The sequence below is a fragment of the Apium graveolens genome, chromosome 11, assembly GCF_009905375.1.
Source record: "Apium graveolens cultivar Ventura chromosome 11, ASM990537v1, whole genome shotgun sequence".
Taxonomy (NCBI): domain Eukaryota; kingdom Viridiplantae; phylum Streptophyta; class Magnoliopsida; order Apiales; family Apiaceae; genus Apium; species Apium graveolens.
The window spans coordinates 88,113,070-88,130,978 of NC_133657.1; the positions used below are offsets into that span (position 1 = coordinate 88,113,070).

At 32.3% G+C, this 17,909-nt stretch overlaps 1 protein-coding gene across 1 annotated transcript; it reads left to right on the forward strand.

Moving 5' to 3' along the window:
- The first annotated feature begins 10,186 nt into the window (after positions 1 to 10,186).
- LOC141697622 (E3 ubiquitin-protein ligase HAKAI homolog) lies at positions 10,187 to 15,551 on the forward strand. Its single transcript, XM_074502107.1, has 4 exons — positions 10,187 to 10,328; positions 12,580 to 12,855; positions 13,887 to 13,945; positions 14,186 to 15,551. Exons 2-4 carry the CDS (start codon positions 12,595 to 12,597, stop codon positions 15,330 to 15,332), a joined length of 1,467 nt encoding a protein of 488 aa, XP_074358208.1. The 5' UTR covers positions 10,187 to 10,328; positions 12,580 to 12,594; the 3' UTR covers positions 15,333 to 15,551.
- Positions 15,552 to 17,909: the final 2,358 nt, after the last annotated feature.

Below are 17,909 nucleotides of genomic sequence, written 5' to 3' on the forward strand. Positions count from 1 at the left end.
GAAGACAATGAATAGTGTTTTCAAGGTTTTAACTTGAATTTTTTCTTGTTTTCCTTTAAGATCCAAGCATCCATAAGACTTCTCAAAGCTTCTTAAGGCTTCCTAGCTACTCCCACCACTTCAAGGAAGGTATATCATCTCCAAAACCTAGATTCCTATGTATAATAAGATGATTTTGATTATTATGGTGATATAGTAGCTTAATGCTTGTGGTTTAGAGTGTGGGTTGGAGTGGTAGTGAAATGGAATGGTGAATCTTGTTGTTTTGGTTAAAAGAACTTAAGTATAGTTAAATTCAAGCTTAGGCATAAGTATAAATGTTAATATTGAATTGATTGGGGCTGTTATGATGTGATAAGGATGGACTTTGGTTGTATGAATGGGTTGAGGTTGAATTGTGATGGTTTTTGAATGGTTTAAATTTGGGAAATCGCGTAAACAAAGCCGTCGTAATGTCTGATTTACTTTAGACTGCTTTTGTTCATAACATTAGGACCCGAGAACTCCCTGCTAGATTTTGACCATTGCCATGTTTAGATAGCTCATGTTACGAGCTTCGTTTTGATATGTAGTTCGTTCGATTCCGATGCACGGTTTAGGAGAAATGACCGTTTCAAGTAACGGCGTTTCGCGAACGAAACTTTTCCCCTCGCCTTACTTTGAAACATAGGTTAAAGACCAAAAAGGGTTAATTAATGTATGAAACAATTATGGTAAGTGTGTTAGGTAGTTGGTAAGCCACTCGCGAAAGAATCGCCTTAAAACTCGTAATGGTTAATTTATTAAAAATGGTGGAGCCGAGGGTACTCGAGTGACTTAAGAGAACTAGTAAGCGCAAAGCGAGCGTTAGAGTCTAATTTGGTTAGAGTATAGAATTACAAGTGACTTTGGTTTAATTCCAACTTACTTGTTGTTTATAGGTTACCAGACTCGTCCCGAGCCTTTTATCACCCCCAGTCGCTCAGGCAAGTTTTCTACCCGTATAACTGTTGTTGTGATGTATATGTGTATATGCATGATCTTGCGATAATTGCATATTTGTTATTAGCAAATTCTTGCGATATATTGTAGCATGTGATATGGTATATATGCATGCATGTTTCATATTCTTGATTTATATATCTGTTGGTTAAAATGCTTACAATTGCATAATACCTATGCTAGAGATAAGCGGTATTGAGTTTACCCTTAGTGGAGGGGATCAAAAGGTGAAAACATTTTCTAAAAACGGGAGTCGAGGATCCCGAGTAGATTTTATATATATATATATTTATATATATATATGGTTATAGTTCTCAGAACTATTAATCGAATAAGGTTTATTCGATAATTTTATTTTATTATTGAATATTATTTCGAATATTCATCCGAGGACTTATGACTCCTTTATTTTATTATTGAATATTATTTCGAATATTCATCTGAGGACTTATGACTCCTTTATTTTATTATTGAATATTATTTCGAATATTCATCTGAGGACTTATGACTCCTTTATTTTATTATTGAATATTATTTCAAATATTCATTCGAGGGCTTATGACTCAGTTTATATTATTTAATGATTGTTAATTGGATAGTCATTTGAGGATGTATTGACTCCTTTATTTTATTTAATGAATATTATTTATAATATTCATTCGAGGTATTATGACTCCGCTTATTATTTAATAATATTCTTTATTTTATTAAAGAATAATGTTTCGATAATCAAACTTATTTTCAATTATTCAAATAAAGATAGTACTTTCATATAAGTATATCTTTGGTTATTTAATATCCATTTCAAGTATAAGTTTTAAAACTTCTACTTCGATTATTTTTATAAGATTATTCTCTATGGGAATATTATTTAAATAATAATATTCAGATATTTTCTAAATATATTGGGACTGATTTACTTCATTAAATCAGCATTACTCCAAACACTCTTTAAAGTGTTTTCGAGTCTTCAAAATGATTTTTAAAAGTTAGAGCGGATCCCAAAACTCATTTTTATATTTAAGATCTTCCTTTCAAAGGGGATTTAAATACTCGCTCACAACCTGGGGGATCCAGCTCTGTGGTGCATTTTACATTCGCAACGTGGTTGCTGTTTTGAGAAAATAAATGAATTGATTACTTACCCAACGTTCGGGAAGTAAGCCCATCTAATTGAGTCGGCATAAGCGACAGGGCGGGGTACGGTCTATCAAAGTGTAAGTGGCTGGGTGGCAGTCCATCAACGCGTAAGAGGCCGGGTGGCGGTCCAGCACAAGGTCCTTATGTGGCCAGGGTGATGACCGGTGGGGGATTCATCCATCTACTAGTAGAAAAGGTTACTTATTGGTATCTTTGCCTGATCAGCAAGATATCAGGTTTATGCCAAAATTCTTTCCTTTCCAAATTTATTGGATATTGCAATTATGTTCATACTTTACATGACAGAGGTTTTCAGGAAACGTATATATATATATAGGTGTATATATATATCGGGACTTAATGAAGTATATCATAACTTCATTTCCTTCAAAATATTTCAAAGATTGAATCTATTCAAGTCTTATCTTGTAGTCTCATCAGTGTGATGAACTTTTGAAACTAATTATAACTTGAACGGTGGTAGTTCAAGTAGTATTTGGAAAAGATATAAGTATATTGGAGTATCTTGTAACTTCATCTTTTAAACTTATATCTAGTAAATGATTATCTTATGCATGACAAAGATTTTCAGAAAAACGTTGAGACAAGGTTAGATATATGAGATCACCTTGCAACGATATTTTTATACAGTTATACACTGGAACTTTGTGTATATTATACATGAAAGAGGACTTCCAAGATTTTGAAAAGTATATATGTATATATATACTGAATATTTTGCGACTTCATCGCATTAAGATATCAAACTTGGTTCATTTCTTTTGACCAAGACTTTCATGAGTACTATGAGAAGGCTCATATATTGTTAATCATTATACATATTATTTTGGTGGGCTTGCTGCTCACTCTTGCTTTCTTCTTTCATCACACAACAACAGATAGAAAAGATGAACAGGACCAAGCTCCCGATTCGCGAGCGGATAGGAAACGTTCCGCAATTTCCTATAGGCGTTGATGTCGCTGTAGCTGAGATAGGAACTACCAATAGGTTAGGCTTTCAACTTTTGATGTATCAGATTATGTATAATTATGAATTGTAATAATGGCAAAGAAATGTAAATTTATTCAGAAACCTTTTTAAGGTGTATTGACATATAATTGTGGAATAAAACGACTTGTGATTATTTTTGGATATTCATCTCTGATACTATAACTTGTGGTGTGTGTTTATTGTGGGGTCACAATACAGAATAGTTGATTATGTATTAAGTTTGGGTGTTATTAAGGGAAATGGAACTCGTGACAACCCGGATCCCCTACCCCGGATTTGGGGTGTTAGAGTTATGCCTTCTCTTTCTAGATCCTCTTTATTTTGGTCATTAAGCAGGTCAAAGGTTATTATGTTATCAGTCTCGATATGAACGTGGGGATATCACTGGTTCTGGAAAGCTTCATTGCAAGATGAATGACCCGTACCAGTAATTGAACACCTTGTATGTCCTTCATCGGTCCCATAACTCCCTAAAGAAAACTACGTTCATAATTTCTCACACCATTCCAACATTGTTCGAGTTACCATTGAACTTCTCATCCTCATAAACAACCCCATGAACATTGATCTTTACAACACTCATCTCAAGAGGGAACAGAGATTATCAAAAACCATATTTGGAAAGAGATTAAGAGAAGAGATAATAGTATAAGAAATAAACTTATGTAAAATCATTGTATATGTCCAGTATATAAACTCCCCAAAGAAATGATTACTAAATCTTGAAAAATGAAATGTCGTAGCTACTACCGACACAAGAAATGATACTTAGCCGCCAAGATGTGAGCATGCCTATTGCGAAATAAAAAGTATACAAGGTTGAGTTTTGTTATCATTGGAATTGAGAATAGATGACACTTGTCAGTCAGGTAAAGATTCTAAAGAAAACTGTTACAAAATTAGGATATAAAAAGCATCTTCATAATATCAACCACCAGGGTGTACACGGATCGGATTGGGCGGGTTGGGAGAATTTAGCAACTCAACCCAATTAGTTCGGGTTTTTAAAATTTCAAACCAACTCAAACCGTTTAAATTTGTAACTCAAACCAATTTGTATTGTTCGGTTTGGTTCGGTTTGGATCGGTTTGATCGGTTTATTAAATATATAAAATTAATATAAAAAATTATAATAAAACATAAGGTTTCAAAGTTTAAAACACTTGAAAATAGTTCAAAACAATATTACAATCCTCCATATTAAATAGTCTTAAGCATCTAATTTTCGACATCAAAAGTACTAATAATATTGCTTACGCTTTAAATATTGGAATGAATCATAAATACAAAAAATATAACACTAATCAAACATTTATTGTTGTTACGAAATTAACTATGAACACGGAGGTTATAAGTTACATTTAGATTTAGAGATATATGGATCTATGTAAATGGCCTAAACATAATTTTGGATTAATTTATTAGCATGTACATATATATTTTAATCGGGTTTGGTTGGATTGGTTTAAAATTATCGAAAATCATATCCAAACCAATTAAATCGGGTTGACATTTTTTCAACCCAACTATGTATCGGGTTGAAAAAAATCGGTTTGGTTCGGCCGAAATAGGGTCGGTTCGGTTTGGATTGGTCGGGTTAGTCAAACCGTGTACACCCCTATCAACCACCAATGCAAGACAACCTTTTTGCCCCTCTTTGCCAGTTTATCCGATTCATCATATTATCTCTTTGAAATATGAACAAAATCTAATTGCATACTTGACCAAAATCCTCGAATTTAATTTTTTTCATAGCTTTAATAGCAGATATAGAGTCTAAGCACAGGACCAAACAAATAAAAAAGCTGATAAGCTAATTTATCTTTAGTTATTAGTTCAATACCAGCATGCATAATTCTAATGCTAAATCTTTTTTATCGAACCATCCACTATAAAAGTAACGTCTGATGTAACTAATAGCTTTATCTAAAAATCCTTGGACTTATAGTGGTTACTCAGTACCACACAACCTAAGGGCCAAACTTTTGAAAAATTCTACACAACAATATTTCCAGCTTCTAACAATTTAAAGGACCTTTAATTTTATTAGATAAACCAAGGTACTGCTTTTGATTTTTATGCCTTCAAATGTATTTTCATTTTTTGCTAACCAAATCGACCATAAAACTAAGCCAATTGGTACCTTCCAATCTCTAGAATGTGCACATTTAGGAACCAGTTTAAAAAACCAGAACAAAGAAAAGTGGTCACATGTTGCCATATCTCCCAAGCTTTAGCTAAGTCACCCAAACTCCAGGTTGCCCGTTCACACTCAATGAACAAATAAGTAATTTCTTCTGCACAGCCACACCATTTACATTACGAATATGTGAAATTAGTCCCCAATCGATTATGCAAAAGTAGCCTAACTGGAAGAATACCCCACTATAACTTCCACAAAAAGGAGAACTTTTAGAGGCACCAAGACTTTCCATATATTCACGCAGTCTTCATTAAAATATTTATTGCTAACACTTTCCTTAATAGATTTCTCATAACATTCTTTGTAGTAAACTTGAACCCTAATTGTGCCAATATAAACTGTCAATTCCAATTAATTATAATTGTCTATATCTTTTTCGAGGGGACCCAATACATTGTGGTGCTAATTGTTTGACAAATCATCTCTATAATATATGTCACGTATATATTATAGTTAAAGCACCCATAGTAGATGTTCTCAAAGTAAACATATATAATAAGGTCGACTAAAATTGTTCGCTAAATAAATAAAATAATAGTTATATAAAAATTGATGAGCTTGTAAGGAGTTGGCCTCAATATATTTGATTATAATGATTAAATATATTTTAAAAATAGTACGCTATTTTTATTTAAAATTGTTATAAATAGAAAATATTATTTTAATATGGTAAGAGATGATGTGAAGTTTCACTGTAAGGTCTCTAGAGGTTCGTACAAATACTTTCAATATTAGGACGTTGGCTAAACTTTTAATTAAAGAAAATATCTCAATGAAGCTGAGATTTCTTAAATATTCTCTATGATTTGTATTATGGTATCGTTTTTATACTTTTAAGTTACAGATTTTAAAGGATCAGAGATTCTCTTAGATGTAATATTGAAAAAGAGTCTTTATTCTCAACGATTCAAGGTTCCAATCTCGTTAATAGCATACTTATAATTATTAATGATTACTGAATGTAATTGAAAATATTAGATTATTGAATGTAAGTATGAACATATATAAAAATATGAATAACAAATAACACATACTAAAATCAATGTGCATTACACTAGTAATAAACTATTATGTAAGAAAATTATCAGAAGACACTGAGGACCAGAACAGTCGTAAAAGAAGTATACTAGGCTGGTGTCATGAACACAAGGTGCATGATATTAGGCCCATAAATCAAGGCAATTAATTGTTAGCACATCTAGGTACTGAAGCCCCCTTATTTGTTTTACTTTCGTATGGTCATCCGCCAACGTAAAAAACTGAAATATATAAAAAATGCAATAATTATAAAAAGTTGAATTATAACAATTTGAAAAAACATTTAATAATAATACAACGATAAATTATAATATGACTTTATTATATAATATTAAATTAAAACTAAAGATAATATTAGTTTTTATATATATGTATAACTATATTTTGTGTATAATCCGAGTAAAAAAGATATGATGGTATAGTATGATATACCGTGATCGTTGCGCCAACCCGTGTAATTATAGAAAATTAAAAAGATATAACATTCACGAACATACTTTATAAAATATCATAATACAAAGTTACAATCTTCTAATTATGGATAATTTTAATCATATATAGGTATAAAATTTAGTAATTTAATAATTTTTATTTAAAGTTATACAATAAAATACTATTAAATTTGATTTATTAAATGCATTTTACTTAATCTATATTTCTACTTATACTAGTATATAACATGTGCGATGCACGATTGTTTTTATCATCATATATTATAAATTATAATTTTAGTATGTCCCGGTGGGATTCGAGTCTTACATCCCTTATATAATAGTAATTTTTAGGATTATATCTAATAGTTCTCATCAATTTAATCTGAAATATCTAACGGTTTGCGATTGAGTGACCAGACCGACTATAAACAAAACTTTTAATATTTCATTATAACTTAAAATCCGTGTGATGCACGGATTTTTAAATATTATATAACTTTTTAAAAAAATTAATTTGAATTAGAATCTTAAATTTTTTCAGTTATATTTTTAAATGATATGATTTCACGAAAAATATATCAATACCCGTAAACATGTTCTTGATTTTTTTAATGAGATGTATTTTAAAAAGACAATGATCCTTATTGAAAGAAATAGTTTTATTGATATTTCTACGTGTTTTTACAAAATATAATTATATTTTAATTAAAAGTTAAGTTTTAGTTTGAATCAATAATATATGAATTATGCTTAGTCTAATATTAACTTCATTTTATCGTGAATCAATAGTTTATATTATTGTGTTTTAACCCGAGACTAATTATGTTAGTGTTTGTACCCAAGAGACAACACTATAATATTTTAGTTGAAGACATTTGAATTATTAATGTTTATGTTCTATCGATTATTGCCTTTATAATTTATTATGTCTTGATTTACTGCGATATAAATGTTAGATTAATAAATGTCCTTGGAATATGATATTATTTCTATATCTCTAAATACGTGACTTACAAACGAGATTACGAGAACAATATCAATATTCCTAAAGGTCCCTACTCGAGTATTATTATTAAGGGACAATAATATTGCATTAAGACTGGTGTATTTATTGACTGATGATCACATCTCATTGATCATAGATATAGTGATACTAAAGTCAAAACACAGGCATATGTAAAGGTACATGGTGCTGGACAGACCCAATGCGAGATTCTACGTGTCTGTTGTGTCATGAGTAATTCTCACTGTGATAATGATGTAATGGTCCCTAGACTTGGAATCATTATATTTTTATATGTGAATTAATGTACTTTGATTACATTATAAATTAACTTTGACCGGACAATGAGAAAAGTGTATTTAGGGTATATTATGAATAGTATGAGAAATATGAATGATCTAGATGAAATTTAACCCTTCTATTTTAGGAGTGATATTATTGCACTCTTGTGTGAGCTTGACTATGAAATGCATGGTCAAACTCAAATGTTGATTTGATATGATAGTCTACTCATGGATAAAGGAATGTTGGATTAAATTATGATGCGGATGACACATTACATGCCTCTAGTTTAATCTATAATATTTGGTTGAAGGGATTATATTACATTGTACATTATCACAAAAGGTTTAATCGAATCACCGATTTAATTATTATTACTTGGGTAGCAGTGATGTATTACTAGATGCCGCTCATTGTTTATAATTTTAACATGAGATATTAAAATTATTGCCAACGTTATAATAACCTATAGGGTCACACACAAATAATGCTTGAAGGAAAAAAAATTTAAATTATGAATTTAAATTAAGTAGATAATTTATTTTATTTATGATATTAATTAAGTATGAATTAATTAACTAATTAATTAAAATAGAGAAATTACTTAAACTAATTTCGAAATAAGTTATTAATTAATTAAGTGTGACTTAATTAAATAATAAATTGGGATTTCGGATTAGTATTAATTATAATTAGAAAACTCATTCTTCTCTCTATATAAACTCTTTGAGGGCTGATTTATATATAGGGATACATGGTTTACAAAACCCTAGTCGTTCAAAGAGAAAGAGGAAGAGAGATAAAGATGGAGTTTTTGGGGTGCTAATACACATCAATCCTTCAAGAAAAGCTTTCGTGTGAATACTGTAGAGCGTAGATCGCGAGAGCGGGATTAGTGGTGATTCAACAAGATTTGAAACTCCATTAATCCTCCATTAATGAAATCTTAAAACTTCTATAAGGTAAAGATTCTTACTACAAATTAAATTTCTATTTTTGCATGGATCCTGCGTAGGGTTTCGATTTTATTCCGGTTCTAATTTAATTTTACATCGTTTTCGTTGCGTTTATGTGTTCGAAACCCTTCAAATTTCATAGACAAAATCTAATTATTTTTAGTTTATTTTAAATTTTGAAGCCCGATTTAATATGATAATTTTCTTTTAACCCAGACAAATAATATATATGATTTTATTTTAGTTAGTCGAATTATATTTTAGTAAATTAACTTTTGACAATATAAATATAAATATCTATAATATCTATATAATAATTAAATTGTTTGTCATAGTAAATATTGTCATAGAAATTAATTAAATAAAAATTAAATTAGTAGAATAAGTTGACTTCAGTAATTAGAATAATATAGAAATCAATATAAATTAGAATTTAAATTTGTAGAAGACTTGACCATAATATCAAATATAATAACACAGAATTCAATATGAATTAGAATTTAATTTAATAGAGGAAATTGATTTTAATATCAATTATAATTAAAATGACCGACCGATTGACCGATTAAACTTTTAATGTTTCGTATATTATAATATAGTATAGATAGATAGATATAGAAGATAGATTTATATAGATTTTGTTTCTATATTTTTGATGTATGATCCACACTAGGGGTGTAAATGAGCCAAACTGTTTGTGAGGTACTCAAACTCGGCTCGTAAAAAAATCGAATTCGGCTCGAAAATAATCGAGCAGAGCTCTAGTTGTTAGAATTTTTAACTGAGCTGAACTCGAGTTTCAAATTACTCCGCTCGTAAGATTTGCGAAACTTATCGAGTCTCTATTATTTTTAATTTTTTTATTATAAATATTCTTTTTATATAAATATTTGATATTATATATATATTATTTATTTATTATCAAATCGAACTCAACTTGAACCGATCATATTTCGAGTTTTTATTAATATTTAGTTAAATTAATTCGAGTTTTCGAGCTGAACTGGAGCCTACAAAATTTTTTACGAGCCTAATTTCCAATTTGAAATTAAAGATTCGGTCAAGTTCAAGTGTGAACTATTTTAATGTGAGTCGGATATAATTAGGACGATCCATATCGATTGAGGTTTGTACAAGTCCACCTGGCCCGGCCCAATTCATTTAAAATTGCGCACACACAGTATAATAGTATCGAGCGTTTGAGGTTTTTGCTCCCACATATACTAAATTTTAGTTCTGCTGCTAAAGCTCTCAATTCTCTTCACTCTTTAGTTCTCAGGTACCTTTCCTTTCCATCTTTTTAATTGTATGTGTAGATTGTATCTATTGTCATTCTTGTATATAAAAAGATAAACTTTTATTTCATGGGTTAGAATGATCTTTGAGATTGTTTATTTGTTTCATTTATTTACTGTTTTTATGTTTGATTGATGATGGGTTTGGAAATTCAATGGTGCCCTTTTGTTTATTTTGTTGTAAAGAGATGTTTGGGACTGATTAAAGGATAGAATTTGATCAGTGATGTTATTGTTTATATGAAATTATTTGTTTTTTGGTTTAGGGTAATTTTTGAATTCATTGCTTGGTTTAGTTAATTTTATGTTTCACGTTTAAGGTGATGATGGGTTTCGAAAGTGATTGAATTTTGTTGGTTTGTTTTGTTGTAAAGAAGCTTTTGGGACCAGCAATTTTTTTTATATGTTGTTAAGTGTTTGATGAAATTTTTTATGAGAATTATTTGCTATGTTATTGTTGAACCCTTGGGGTGAATTTTTTTGGTCCGAATGACTGAATTAACAATGGTGACGGAGATATGTCTTAAAGCAATACGGGGAGATACTAATGAAATGGGTTGGAATTGGATGGGAATACTGCTGATTTGACTTTTATGTAAGCCCAGCCAGGAATCATGTTGTTGCATTTTTTACTTAAGAGGATTAAGTGATACCTTTTCACGAGCCTTAACTTACTGGATTGTTTAGATGCTTTGTTGGTTTCCGTTTCATATTTCTGCTGATGGCACACTTTTTTTCTTCTTGTTGTTGTCGACTATAGAATTTTAATTACTCACACAAACATCCCTTCAGCAAGGCTTGAACCCTTGATCTCTGATTATTCAGAGCATATGTGTATCCATATGGATAAGCTTTCCAGTTTAACACTCTGTGATAGGACTTGTCTGTCTACAAACAACTTGATTTGTTTTTTGAATAATGTATAAATACCTGTTACAATGTCATATGTTTATGTGAAGTTTTGAATTAGTATCCCTTCTGAAATCTGAACTATTTCTTTGTTCTTTTTCTCTTGACATCTTCGGGTATCTGCTATTTCTTCGCAGTTAATCTTGTCTAGTTATCTATCAATTGAGGTCTCACCCCCTTGTCACAATAATTTTATGGTTAATTTTGTTGATGTATATAATTCAATGCAGTTGTGAACATTTCTGGCGAATGAGTATCGTCATGATAATATTGGTGAAAGTTTTGAAAATCTGATGAAGAAAACAATTACTTTATGTTAAAAAAAACACACTACAATCTCTAGTGGAAAATTTTGTCACTTTTTAATGGAATGTGCTTATGTGTCACACCACGCATTGCGCTTACCGCTCTCGTGTGTGATGCACTTTGATCTCGCTTCGTGCAGAGGCGGATGCCTAAACGCATTTGTAACGAATATTATACTACCTAGTGGATAGTTTCTTGTACTATATTGTATGCAGTGTACTTCTAATTACTCTGTAGAATACTAATTTCAAAATCTTTCAATTTGTTTTGTTGACTTGTATATAGATATGGTCTTTTTTATAAAAGAGATTGAGTTACAAAAATATCATATTTTTTCTCAATATAATAATACTACAGTATTCCCGTCACCTCAATTTCCTCCGGCTGAATGCCTGATCACGCAGGCACCCATATCATCCAAAAATTCCAGCGGACAGGCACCTGAATGTCCGCTTAGCGTCTTAAAAATCATGTTCCTTTTGTCCGTTTTTAATAAACAAAATACCCATATTTATGCAAAATAAGCACTAACAAGTTTATGTCGAAGTTGCTGCCCCAAATGAAAATATCGATTGTGGAGATATAGATTTGAAAATATGCTCGGCAATAATGCATATTAGATATTGTGAATTGAAATGCATGATATGATGTCATGAAGACTAACTATTTGAATAAAGTATGTAAATCATACTCATTGAATAGTTATGAGATATTTTGATAAGAAATGGGGAAGTTATTGGTACAATCTTTATAAATTAAGATATGTATGATTTTGGTTTTCTTTAAAAAGAGTAAAAATATTTTATGGTATATATTAAAATTCCTTAAACTACCTCAGTTTCGCTTTTTTGAAAGTGTTGTCAAGTTTCTAATAAATGAGTACATGCGTGTACTGTATATCATATCTGCAATGTTTATTAGTTCTCAATAAATAGCTGACACTCATTTAATGAATTGTTACGTCTATGTCTGTTATTGGAAGTTGAAACCTTTTTATCATGAAACAATTTTGGTATTCAGGGAGAGGTAAGAGACATGCTTCAGATCAAACTGCGAAGCAAGGGTGGTACCTCCACGGAAGGTGGTGTAGGGGTAAAGCCAACTGCAGGTGAGGCAGTCACAGTAGCATGCCCTGATCACCTTACAATTGCTGATCTCGCAGTTGCCAAGAGCCTTGGCTCAGTAACTGCTTCGCCCGTTGTCAAAATTGTGGGGCGTAAATCACGTCGTCAAATGGGAGAACGGGTTCATATCTGCGTTCGCTGTGATTTTCCGATTGCTATATATGGACGTCTGGTATGAGCAATAGCTGTTTACTTGAATTGATTGTCCTCTTTTCCAAACCCCTTTTGTACAAATTTCATGCCTTGTTTAGTTTCTTTATATAGACCTGAAGCATGCTCATTAATAAAGATACATCAGCACAGAATAACTAATCTGATATGGTAAATCCTTATGTTTGCATTGTTCTCATTTTTTTAAAATTTTTGTTTCAAGTGCAACTCCTTTTCCCTGATGAGTTACATTTTCTTTATAGTAAAACAACGCATAATAAGGAATGATAAATTGCTTTTCTGAAATGTAGTTGTCACTGTTTTTCCATATCAATCGATTCAAAACCTATTGTTATTATATGAATGAATGATAATTTTGGTAATGTTATTTTTGAACAGTCCCATATTGATAGCAGCAACTATATAGAGAAGTAGCAAAAGTATTTATCTAAATATAACCAAAATTACTTGCATCCTATACAAACCACGTCACCAGCAGTAAGAATACAATTTAATGTCTATTTGGTCGATTTTTTTGGGATCAAGAACAGTTTTTATACATTTTCCTCCCCATCCCCTCCTTACACTTTGTCTGGATTATGTTCTGATGTCTTGATGCTGTTATTTGTGTATATATATAAGAAAGTTCTTCTTTATCTGATTCCCAGGCCACTTTGTTTAGATCCAAGGTCACTGCAGCTTATCATTCTGCTCAATTATGTGCTACATGTAGATTTAATTTTCTTTTTTGTAAAAGAAATTCCTGTAAAACCACCTTAGGCCCCGAAAGATTATGAGAACAAGAAATAAAAGTAAAAGCAGATTTGCACAATTTTAATGTAATCACCTCATCCCAACTTACGTTCTCTTTTCTTATTTGGATCTTTTTTAGAGATATAAGACAATATAGATTGTGAAATTCATAACTTGAAGAAGCAACAATAAATCTGACAACTTGAACATTTTGGTCTGAGTTTGAATAATTTATATTTAATAACTATGAACAGTAGGATCTGTTCATTTTCTTTCACTTACAAGTTTATGCACTTGCAGAGCCCTTGTGACCATGCTTTCTGTCTGGATTGTGCAAGAAATGATTCAGTTTGCTCTCTGTAAGGATTCATCACCTATTGATGTTCTATTAAATGCATCATGTTGTTATTTCCCTCGGTTTTATTGGATTAAGGACATGAAACACTTGTATTTATTATTTATGAAAGTAAAATTAAAATTTCTAAAAAAGAATTTGGATAGCATGGATGCTTTTTCTGTTAAACCACTTCTCTTTTTTGTTATATCATTTTTTAGGAAAATACTGACTTGAGTTTATGGTTCTTTTGTGTTGTCGGCAGTTGTGAAGAACGCATTCAGAAGATTCAGACAATTAAAATGGGTGAAGGGATTTTGATATGTGCTGCTCCTCAATGTTTCAAGTCTTTCCTTAAAAAAGATGAATTTGAATCACATGTTCGTAGGAACCACGGTGACCTTCTTAGTCCAGAGACAATGAAAGAAGAAGGATATGAGTCCGAGGCTGCCAGTGCTAGGAAACCGGCGACTTCAGAATCAACTGTTCAAGCACCACCAAAGTCAGTGTTATCTCCTAGCGCAAGCTCTCATCAGCTGCACGATCCTGAAGACAGATCTCGTAATCATCAGCCTAGGGATCAATATGCATGTATCCAGCCAAAGCTTGAACCACCATTTTCAGGACCAACTCCAAATCTTGTAGCAGATGCAGTTGCTGACAACAGCAACCCTCAAGGCTTTGATAGGGCTGACGCTCGTAACCTACAGGGTAGGCATCAGCAAGAATCTGGGCAGTTTCAGGACTCACAGCTTGTTCCCAATGATAATTCCTTCCCAGGTTATGCTATGCAGTTCCACCAGCATCCTACTAATGCAATGCCAGTTAACCCAAGTCTAGTTCAGAATCCCTCACAGTTCATTTATCCTCAGTTTGGACAGGATGGAAATCCGTATTATGGTTCACACTTTCAGCCAAGACAAGATTCAGCACCAGAAGGCGAACGGCCAGGATCAGTGTCAGGTTATCCACCTCGTCCAGCCGGAGGACCTGTTAACTTCTCAGGGAGCTATCCACAGCCATGGGGTGTAGGACCAGCTGGCGGGTTTTTTGATCCTTCCCTCGTGGGTAGGGGAAACATGGATGCTTTTAAGACTCTTTCAATGTCAGACTCTCATGGAAGAGTTGCAGTTTTTCAAGGCAGTTTTGAACAGAACCAAACTCCAAACCTTGTTTTCCATCCTGCAGCCAACCAAGACGGGGAACAATTGTCAGGCCAAAATGCAATCGAAGCCAGAGATGGTATGTGTATGTTGGCATCACAGTCGCTCCCACCACCACCTGCTTCACACCCACCACACTCGTCACACCGCAACCGTAGTCATTTCTTCCATGGTGGTACAAGTCATGATGCACAGGCCCCCGGGTGGCAGCCTGAGCAGCGTGACAGCTTCGGAGGTGCTCAAGAGTAGTGGGTCTGCTTATGCTTTTCTAAGTCTCTTATGTACTCTTCTTTTAAAGCTATTGGAACTTTGCTTAAGTCTCAGGGTGCATATTGCTAAAACTTAGAACTATATTATCATATGCATAAACTATGTTGTCAAAATCATGCGTACTTGGTCACCAAAATTGCTCTCCCAAACAATTTTGAATTCTGGGGTTTTTAAAAAAAAACTGTGCTGTTTCCTTTATTTTTTTCAACTGTCTTTTGTGTGATGCATTTTTATTGCATTTGCTTGGATGATCCAGAAATTAGGTAATTAAAGGTGGGAAAATGAAGACACTGTTTAGTGTTCATGATCACCATTTTGTTCCCTTGTTCCGTTTTCCCAAGTGATCCACAATTTTACAAGTGAATGAATTTTATATAATGTTCGGTAGCATATTTTCATTGATTTGCACTTCTTTTCTTTTACCTTTTGACCTTGAGTTCTACTGATACAGTTGATCCTATTCTCTCCCTCAGTCTCAACGGGTTGTCTAATGCATATTTAGAGAATCTCCGATAGTGCAAAATTTTTAGCTAAATTATCTATGTGAAATTTATGTGGCACCTAAGTGGCAATATTTAGAGAATATTTAGAGATTATGTAAAATTTCAAGCACTCCAACCATAGTTGCTCTTAGCAAAAATATAGATAATCAAATTTGGTTGGTTATATTTGTCGAACCACTAAATCCCTCAAATATAATTTTTCTATCATATTATACATAATATCATTGAAGTGTTTCCCCTTCCATTTGGGTAAAATTTTACATAATTCTTGATTTATCATATTTTAGCTAACAGTTCTTCTAATTATCATTAAAGATACTCTTAGGGGTATTTATAGTAGACCTAGCATTTCATGTTTTTAGGAAAATTATACAATAATACCTGTATTTTATCCAATTGATGCAACATAATTCCAGTTTTTTCTTGTCTGTAATTGTCAGTGTCTCGAAATGCATAGTTACGCTACGTAAAAGCATATATATTTTGAGAAATTTGAAATATTATGTTGGTACATTGTAATAATTTAGATTTGGTTTAGCCGTAGCTTGATACTTTAGAAATAAGCTAAGGATCAAGTATATCTTGAGATGGCAACTTCAAGTCTATCCAGCTTTTTGTGGTTGTGCCAAGTTATGTATTATATATATTTATATATTTACTTAATCGCATGTGGTCTATTCTAGATGGACCGGAAGTGAACTATACTATTACTTTATAGTTTATATTGGGGATGAAAGAATTGAGGGGGAGGAAAACTTTCAACAAATATTATTACTTTTTAAATTTTAAATAAGATACCTTATATTTTAACATTTACCATGAAACATTATGAAATGTAGAAATTTTGAAAATAGTCCTAGTGTGTACAAACTCAGAATCATGAATTGGCACAGCTTGAAAAAGATATAGAGCAAAGGCACCCCTGGGAATTTCACTAAACAAAATATGAAACAACATGTCATCTTATATTACTGTTAAAAAAGTTTTTTTTCAACACCCAGCTGAAGGAAGGTATTATGCCCAAAAATTGGTATAAATATTATTCAGGTCAAAATCAGATAGAATGGTCAAATTTGAGATATTTATACCTAAATATAAGGAAAGGGGAATCTGTTAATAGAAAGAAGGAAGGCGCGCCCTATGAATATGGGATGATGGCGCGCCCTTGTGGTTGAAAGAGAAGAATGAGTTGTCAAGTTAATTGCTTGGAGACCTGGTGAGTTGCTTTCCTAACGAGATCTAGGCGCACCCTAGTGAGAGAGAGGGGCGCGTCCTGTTGATGAGAAAGATGCTTGTTACATTATGTTTAAGAAGATCCTTTGCTAATAGAAGGCCTTAGGGCGCGCCCTAAGATAGTAAGGATGAGTTGGTGAGATATTAGCTCGGCTATTTGGATGGTTTTTCTGGAGGATTTAAGGAAGATGGAGATAATTATTACTAACGTATTTGCTGCAGGTACTCTATTGAAGAACTCCTTCCTTGTTGGTGAGACTGCGTAGTCGTATGAACAGTTACATGATAACTCAACACGATAACAACACTAGAACATGACAGGTTAATAATACTACGTTTACACAAGAAATCATGAAGAATGAAGACAAGACAAATACAAAGAATAAGAAGATTAGAAGAAGGCCTTAAGTCTGTCTACGGGTCACTGAAAGAAATTCATTAATATGATCATGCCTCAGTGAAAAATAAAGGTTAAAGACTTTCAAGGTTTCAGAAATGTTGAAGATTCAGTGTATAAGTGCTACAAGAAGATTTCAGTGTATTGATATTGATTGAAGATAGACAGTGTTCAAAGCATAGGAATCTGAAGAATTGAAGACAAGGTATAGACATAGGTTATTGAAGACGTTGTCTAAAGTACCATAAAGGATTCCAGTGAAAGTACAGTTGTTTATTGACAGTCAGTGTCTGAAGCGATAAAGTTGTTGCAAGCTTAACAATTTAATCAAGGCCATAATACGAAAACCTGAATCGGGGTTAGTTGTCTGTGAACTAGACCAGTTGCACTAGGCGTCAACAGCTCGTGAAAGGAATCTGGGTA